General features: G+C 32.6%; 3 protein-coding genes across 4 annotated transcripts in view; 1 reads left to right on the forward strand and 2 right to left on the reverse strand.

Moving 5' to 3' along the window:
- Positions 1 to 2,414: 2,414 nt before the first annotated feature.
- LOAG_10337 (hypothetical protein) lies at positions 2,415 to 3,333 on the reverse strand (the record flags this gene model as incomplete). Its single annotated transcript, XM_003145862.1, has 3 exons — positions 2,415 to 2,490; positions 2,964 to 3,166; positions 3,247 to 3,333. 3 exons carry the CDS (start codon positions 3,331 to 3,333, stop codon positions 2,415 to 2,417), a joined length of 366 nt encoding a protein of 121 aa, XP_003145910.1.
- Positions 3,334 to 4,629: 1,296 nt separating this feature from the next.
- Positions 4,630 to 5,208, reverse strand: LOAG_10338 (hypothetical protein; the record flags this gene model as incomplete). Its single annotated transcript, XM_003145863.1, has 1 exon — positions 4,630 to 5,208. A coding segment is annotated over one exon (579 nt), but the record flags the coding sequence as incomplete, so codon positions are not given.
- Positions 5,209 to 5,883: 675 nt separating this feature from the next.
- The window catches only part of LOAG_10339, a gene marked incomplete at its 5' end in the record, with an annotated part of 5,433 nt that continues 2,617 nt past the window's right edge, over positions 5,884 to 8,699 (forward strand). For both annotated transcript variants that reach the window (XM_020448141.1, XM_020448142.1), the window contains 6 exons: positions 5,884 to 5,955; positions 6,058 to 6,328; positions 7,559 to 7,753; positions 7,939 to 8,165; positions 8,280 to 8,358; positions 8,435 to 8,598. In XM_020448141.1, the coding sequence (XP_020301687.1) occupies positions 5,884 to 5,955; positions 6,058 to 6,328; positions 7,559 to 7,753; positions 7,939 to 8,165; positions 8,280 to 8,358; positions 8,435 to 8,598 (1,008 nt within the window). The remainder of the gene's footprint in view (positions 5,956 to 6,057; positions 6,329 to 7,558; positions 7,754 to 7,938; positions 8,166 to 8,279; positions 8,359 to 8,434; positions 8,599 to 8,699) is intronic.

The raw sequence follows: 8,699 nt of genomic DNA on the forward strand, positions 1-8,699 counted from the left end.
TATATATATATATATATATATATATATATATATATATATATATATATATATATATATATATATATATATATATATAAAATATATTTGCTGCTTTAGCTCGTAGAAATTAAACTCGTTTTTCTTTTTCTGATATATATATCAGAATAATTTCCGAATGAAGTTTTAAAAACAGGGGTTTTCTTGTAACATAAAGATAGAAACGAAGAGAAAATGAGGTAAAACTTTCCAAAAAGTTTTCTACAATGTTAGTTAAGTGGTGTAGAGAGCGCGTTTATGCAAATTTATGCATCTATTTATCTTGATGTTTGCTGCCGAGTTAACAATGACGACAAGTAGGTGACTTTGAAGGAAAAGGAGTTTAAGGATAATGAAGAGATCAGAGACACTTTCTCTAGCAAAAGAAGTTGAAGAGTGTAAAGGAGCATATAATTCCAACTACCAGTTCATTGCTACTCTTGCGAACTGAAAAGTAAACAAAGCATTGTCGAATAAAAGTTGGAATGATTTAACCTAAAATAACCGTGATAGCTTAAGCTAAATCATAATCTTCCTTTCATTCACTTTGCATTCTTTGCGTGCTAATCATTTGATCACTGTTATCTAACCTGATATGCCTACTAAATCAGAAATTTACACGTCAAAACGGATTCACAGGCCATTCAGGATTTTATTGGAGTAATAAATGAAGACGGAGAGAGTTCAAAATAATCATGGCTACGGTATTCCTGCTCTAGAATTTCAGGGAGCTAGAAAAGATTGTTAAATGGTTCTGATCTGGCCAAAAAATTTAACAAAAATTGGCCAAAGATTTAGAAAAAATAAAGTTCTCCAAGTTATATTCCAAAAAAATCAAATTTTCAAACACTAAAATGTTAGTATATCTTGAATAGAATCTTTGAGCTTATAATTATTTAAGCTTATTGCTTTTTCTGAAAAACTTATTTCAGTGATTCGAAAATATCACTCAGCTGATCACGATGGGGTTGATATAAACAAGCACAATAACATTTTTAGCAAAGAGGAAAGCAGGGAAGAACATAGACCAAATAGATATAGCTCTAACCCTGAAAATATGCGTTGCTTGCTCATTCCTCATCTCAACCACAACATCTTCATCTTCGCCTAAATTTCCTTTTTTTTTTTCTAAAAAACAGTCATTTTAAACAAGTGTGTATTGTTTTTTCATTCCTTTTCTCGTCTTGAAATATCTAATTCCAATGTGAATGAAAAGCTAAGAGATGTCATCGGTAGTTTTGTCACAGTGGGGGACAACGACACTCAAATAGTGGTTTACATGAAAATTTTGTTTAAAAGAGATACAAAATTTCGGAATATTGCTACGTCTTGCAAAGTGCGCATTTGTATTTTCTTAAAAAGGTAAAAATTGAGGAAATGTTGAGAGCAGTGGATTGTTCTTGAAAACCAAACATAGTTTGCTATAAGAAAGAAGGAAAGCGATTTTACAGATGTCAAATGTTCCAAAACAATGCAATAATGAGAAGCATAAAGTCTGGTGAAATGTCTTTAAAAACTTCAAAATATTTCAACAAATTGATTTTCTCATTGATGATCACTTTATCCTCTCTTGTAACATAAACAGCTGTGTTGGATCAAGTACTCAGACGCAGTAAAGATAAAATTATATTAGTAAATAAAATAGATCTGTAAATAATGTACGCAATGGAAGATTGAAAGGTTGGTTACTAAAACATTTATCAGAACTAAATATGGGACTTAGCAAGAATGAATGAATTACTTCACGAATTCAATGAAAAACTTCATCAGCAACGAATAACGAGTAAATTATATCTTCAAGTTTTTGATAGATGGAATTTCAGCTGAATTCTGCTGAATATCTATATACTGTTAATTACTTAAGACTAATTAATAAGCAACGTTGAAACATTTCGAAACCAACAAAAGCCGGCCTTGCACTTCAAATTAACAATTTGGTTCAAATCAACATTTGGTTTCTTTCTGATAACGAAAAAACCCCTGGCAACAAGTGGATCTAGCTTCTAGGTTCAAGAAAATTAAATCCGAAAAACTAGTTTCAAAGAATTTCCAATCATTCTACCACAACATAAAAAGGTTTTATGACTTTCGAAAATACTAACAGACGATGTAAATTGACATTGTTGATGAAGACTTCGTCTGGTAATGTCCGTAAACGATTTCTGTTTAATCGCCTGTAAAATTGCTACCCATACGATTCGAAACTAGTTTCACTATAAATATATAGTAAATTCACGACTTAACTACTGAGTTTTGGGCTGGAGCAATTATTTATTTTGATTAATTTTCGAAACTTCAACTTGTCACAGCAATGAATTTGCAAATGTTAGAATTTGATAAATTTTTATATCTTTCAAAGCTGATCATTGAGCTAATAAATGAGCTATTTGAATAAAAACTCACAGCCTCTCCAGTGCTATTAAATCACCGAAGGCGTCACTTTCGATCATGTGAATCTGATTATCCATCAATTGTCTGTAAGTCTAATGCTTATTAAATATTCAAATTCATTAGCAGTCGGCCAAATAAAGTAGTGCCAATTTGTTTTACAATGTCTCTAACATTCATTGGAAAGGAAATGCCTCTTTTGTTGTGCAGTTTGAAACCAATATTTAAAAACCACAAAATTTGATGATTTGAAATTGGGTACACTAAAACTGCAAGTCAGTGAAAAAAAAAAAAAAAGAAAAACAAAGGGAAATGAAGGAAATAGAAGACACTTATCATACAGAGAGATGATTGGAAGGTATATGTAATGCAACCAACAAGATTTTGAGATGGCGTAGAGCTTTAAGGTCATTCTTTCGTACCTCTGATATTTTGTTCTCTTGAAGGTCTCTGCAACTATTTTTTAACTATGACTTTTATTTATACATCAAGGTGTTCTATTACATCCGTGGATAAGTTGTGGTACTCCACAAAAAAAATAAATAAGAAAAGAAACGTACAGTCGCACGGTGTTTGGTGGTATCCTGGATGGTATCCTAAGAAGACCTTGTCCGGTACAAACGACTGTCTCCTGAGAACATGAGCATAGATGTGGACATGAATTGGAGGCAGTCTTAATTGTAAGGGTCAGGTGCAAAATTGCTACACCACGAAGCAGCAGCATATTCGGGTCGCTCAATCGACGCAACCCATCCCCGAGTTTCTGCAGTGGCTAACTGAAATGAGCGCCCCGCCTCTCCCACGTTCTTCGCCTCGACCTTTTCAATCATGACCATCACCTACCCATTCACCCATGCTACGACGCATTGAGTAATCATTATCGGCGTTACCAACATTTTCCGGGATTTTCGGGATAGACCTTATAACCATTCATCATTTGATTTCAATGATCTGTAAGTGTTATACATATGCAGAGTGATATGCAGATTTATTCCAGTGCTTAATTACGTCTTCTTTGTGAAATGTAGCACAACAATTGTGATCAAGCATCGTTACTGGGAACATCAGAATTTGGATTTCTCTCACTCACTAACCTAATAAGTCAACATTCGTAAATAGGAAACAATATGTTTGCCGTGTCTTGGTCTTTGCCTCTATCATGTTCATTTCGAATTCTCCCAATTTGAGTTTTTCCGGAAAAAGCTTAACGAAAAGGAGGTGAGAGAGGAGAGCGTTCGGTTTTTAATCTTTCACTAAGATATACTCAGAAAACATAAATAAGTCCTCTGAGAGTTTCTGAAAAATTCCCAACTAGCTGGTAGTAGTAGTGGCAGCAAATCAGGTGAGACATTATCATCTAGCAAACATAGAATACATTGAACAGGTTTCATTTTAAAGAAAATTAGAAAAACCTTAAAGAAGGATATTCATAATTATAATTGATACCAAACAAAAAATGAGAAAAGCTCGACAACGAAATTTACCACTTCAAACAATTTAAATTCCAGAAAAGAACTTGAATTGCTTCCACTGAACTGTTTGAAACCTACTGAAAGATTCCGGAAGTCCACAAAAATGTCAAAATAACCTGACCACTACTATTCATAGCAGAAATAGCCGTTGATGGATGCAAGCAGTAGAGTGGCAATTATATTGAAATTCAAGATTATTTCCACAAGAATTTTAATTTCATATTAAAACTTATTTTACTCAAAAATGCTTCTCCCCACATAAAATTTCGCGTATAATAGTTTATATCTTTGGTTTAATTCCAACATATTCCAGATCATCAAAGCATATCCAAGGATTCCTAAACATCACTTCGCTTTGTTTCGCCGAAAAATTAGGTTGAAATATCCAAAGTCTAGAGCTGGAAATTTGCAATATGGCCCATGGTCTTGAACAATTTTACTGAGTGCATTTTTCGCCTAAGAATTTACTAGACGGCAGAATTTTGAAAGTAATATTTCAACTCAAAATTTAGGAAATAGTGAGGTTGATGAACTTTTGGATATTGCCAGCAGCAATTACTGGTCCATTCTTTGCAACAGTTCAATTAATGACCACATCCGTTCATTGTGTACCGTATGTCACACATGACATGGTGATTCATGACCAATTGCATTCCAATAGAAGTAGTAAATAGACAAATAAATTATTAGGCAGATGGCTAAAATAGATGGATAAATAACTAAATAGATGAATAAATAACTAAATGAATATATAATAAGTGGAAAAAATGAGTGAATAGATGGATAAATAAATAAACAAATAAATGAGCAAGTAAACAAGCAAATAAATGAACAGATAAATAGATAAAATAGATAAATAAACAGATAAATGAACAATTAGATGAACAAATAATAAACAAATAAATAAATGAACATATAAATAAACATATAAAAATAAGTAAGCGAAAAAAAAAGTAAACATATAATAATAATAAGTGAACATATAAATAAGTAAACGAATAAATAAATTAATTAATAAGTAAATAAGCAAACGGATAAATAAACAAATAAACAAACGAATACATGTACAAATAAAGAAGTAAATGGACAGATAAATAAACGAATAAATAAGCAAACAAATAAGCAAATCAATAGGCAAATAAATAAATAAATGAATGAATAAATAAATCGATACATAGTGAGATGAATAAACAAATAAATAAACGGTTGGTAAAATAAACAAATAAATAAATGGACAGACAGGTGAACAAACAAATAGACAAACAAATAAATGAATAAATAAATAATGTAAATAAATAAACAAGTATAAAACGGTAAAAATGCAGAGGAAAGGTTGTTCACTCATTCCAAGAACTAACTGAAAACAGGTCAATGATTTGCAGAAACATGCAATTTTGAGAAATATTAAACGACAAGTGGTAGACAATTGAGGAAAATTTGTTAAAATTAACATACTCGTGATTTCACGTGATTTCAGAATAGCAGTAATTACGAATTTTTTTTTAGAGCCTTGTTTATGCTATTGATTACCTTAAAGAGGAAGCTGGGACTGGTGCTTGGTCTTCAAGTAAAATAAGTTAAATCCATGCATTGAAAAAATTTTATAACGTGAATTTTTGTCGGTGCGAAAAAGTGATAGATGTGGAAATGAGAATGCATAATTTTGAGTTACTTGTTGGGAAATTCCTTAGCAATAGTCATTATCATTGACTGATTAGTAAACACCTGCTTGAAACGAAGTGTGCTCAATCCTGGTCACTTTTCCATTTTTCTTTTTTTTTTTTGTGCAAAAAATATTGACATTGTAGATTTTCAATCGAAATATTTGTGTTCTTCCAAAAATTTGCTTAAAGTAAAGTGTGGATCACTTACTTTACAAAAATTGACTATTGCTGGAAATACTTCAAGTTGTATAAAAATTGCAGCGAGAAATGAACATGTTATCTTTCATAAAGTTTATTTTGGAAAAGTTGAAGATTTTAGCTTTATAAATTATTGATTATAAGCGATGGCTTCTCTTTCCTTGGCTTTCTGCTTTGACGCCCCTCAAAGGCTAGAAAAGAGGGTTGAGCTTGAGGCAGTAAGTGACGGAGACTAAATGAAGCTGAGTTACTTCGAAATCGCAGTAGTCACCACAACAGCGACAATAACAACTCTAACGAACAAGGTTGTCCACATTTAGGCAGCCATGTCCCAAAAAACGATCTTAGGTTGGTCTAGTCGGACTTGTTGCCTGCAAAAAGTGCTATTACTGCAATTATGTGCAGTTGCGGTAGTAACCTTCCGTCCAGAACGCTGCTCTAATGACACCGACGTCATGGATCATCTTTTAACTGAGGCTGCACTCCGCCACAATCGCCATAAGTTACCGTCTAGACCAGTTATTGTACGAATCGAGATGTGGATTCAAGAAGTAACTTATGTTTCCGAGTTAACTCAGGATTTTGAAATTGGTTCGTTTAGAATAATTAAAATAATCCGCAAACTAAAACTCATACGGCATTTATGTTGTCTATCCAATCGTAATCTTCGTCGGGGTTAATTAAAAATCAATTTGACGGTAGGAAGACAAGAAAAAAAAATCATCATTGTTATGCCGATGCTGCCTATGACGTACCGTAGAAAGACATTTTATGGCCCTGGCTTTACATAATGGAATGGTTTCATTTCTTTTGTCCAAATCCTGAATCCTAGAAGGTTTGCGTTTTTTAAATGGTTTGATTCAAGTTTCAAGTTCAAAAGTAATGGGTAGTCCCACTTCAATGATTACCATGTTAGCACCTCATTTATACATATGACTTCTGTGAATATTTTTTATGGATCTGAAACTTATCATGAAATTGGTCAGATTGCCAAACACTTTTCAAGGCTTACTTTGCTTTTATTGATTTTCACATTTGTTGAACTTTTTCCCGAGTATTTCTTGCGTTAAAATGAAATTTCTACTAAATGCAGCAAATTATTGAATTTGAGAGAGTTTGCTGCCCATACAGTGTAGGAATATATTTACTCTTAGTTATGCCAGAAAAAGGAGCAACTATTACTTACTTTAAATTCGCTTATTCGTGTTTCAATCAAGGGATCCATGTATCTGTTTTTTTATTTATTTTTTTTCAAAAGCTTTTCCAGGTAAGAATCCCATATACCTCCACCGAAAATTTTTTGGGAAATCCAGTTCATTAAAAAAAAAGTTGACAAAGCGGAACAGATTTTATTTCCACTTGGATCTTTTCATTATTAATTGGAGAAATTAAACTTGCTTGAACATAGATCATTGCAACGAATATCATAATATCACGTGTCGCACAAAAAGACAGCAAATTCCATTTCGCAAAACATCAGTCTATGTAAAAGGAGTTTGGATATTTCCGTCAGCAGAAAGCAGATAGTTGATACTTTTTGATATGCTTGCAGGATATTAAAACTGATTAAACATTTGGTTCCATGTCATTCTGTATCAAAGTCCCATAATTGTTGTGTGCCTGTTTCTTTCCACCCCATTTCAATTTCCTTCCACTTTTTCGAAATTTTTACATTTTTTTTCTAGTCATCACCAGAATTACGTTATGCTAATAAACCGAATGGTTGTTATGTTTGAGGATATTTTCTGCAAAAATTCATTCATATTCTGCCTCAAATTTAAGTTTGAATATTATATCGAAATCTTAGTCTCAATTTTGCAGATTTATATGTGAACGAATTTTGGGAGGATCCAGCACTCAACTACGAAGTGCTTCTCCCATGTAATGGCAATTTAAGCTTTGATCACAGCATCCATGAAAGTATTTGGATTCCTAACACCTGTTTTATTAATTCGAAAAAAGCACTTATCCACAGCTCGCCATTCCGCAATGTTTTTCTTATGGTCTTTCCAAATGGTATGTAAAGTTCCTAAGCCCATGTTTTAAAGACATAAAATAATGGTAGAAAGTGAAAAAAAGTGCTCATTCCGTTTTCTCTCTAGCAGTAAGAGAGCGATTTGCATGCTTAATATTTTTAAAGATAAATGATCATATCAGTTATCTTGTAAGAAACTCTTTTTTTCTAAAATCTGGTATTTCAGGCTCGATATGGTCGTGCTGGCGTATCAAGAGCACGGGTCCATGTCTTATGGATCTGCGTAATTTTCCAATGGATTCTATATCATGTATGCTAACATTTGAATCTTATAATTACAACATTCAGGAAGTGCGAATGAAGTGGAACGAACCTCATGCTGTATTAATGTTTAAGGATATCGAATTACCAGATTTCACTTTGGTCAACTACACAATCTCTGTCATCGAAGCTGTAATTTTATTTTTTTTCATACTAGAGGTTCTTGATTCGAAAAGTTAGAAATATTTTGTATTATTTCCAAATTTAAATTTATTGCCAACTAATATAGTATATCAGCATTTGCAGGAATATGCAGCGGGCTTGTGGGACGAACTTACTGTTTCTTTCACGTTCAAAAGGAGGTATGGATGGTACATTTTACAAGGTAAGTTCGGTCTAAAATGTTGAGTTTCCTGCAAAAGAACTGTTATTCAGAAGGACACAAATTTTATATCGCTCAGGATATATCCCAACGTATTTAACGATATTTATCTCATGGATACCATTTTATATGAGTCCGCGAGCAATGCCAGCTCGAACTATGATTGGTGTCAATTCTCTCCTTGCAATGACATTCCAATTTGGAAATATTATACGGAATCTACCACGAGTATCTTATATTAAGGTGAATTCCCTAAATGTTTTCAAGTTTTACATTTATTGATGTTTTCCTAAAAAAAAAAAAGAACTATTTTTCTTTTTTTTTTTGCTTAAACAACACCGAGC

Source organism: Loa loa (assembly GCF_000183805.2).
Source record: "Loa loa unplaced genomic scaffold supercont3.25, whole genome shotgun sequence".
NCBI classification, from domain to species: Eukaryota; Metazoa; Nematoda; class Chromadorea; order Rhabditida; family Onchocercidae; genus Loa; species Loa loa.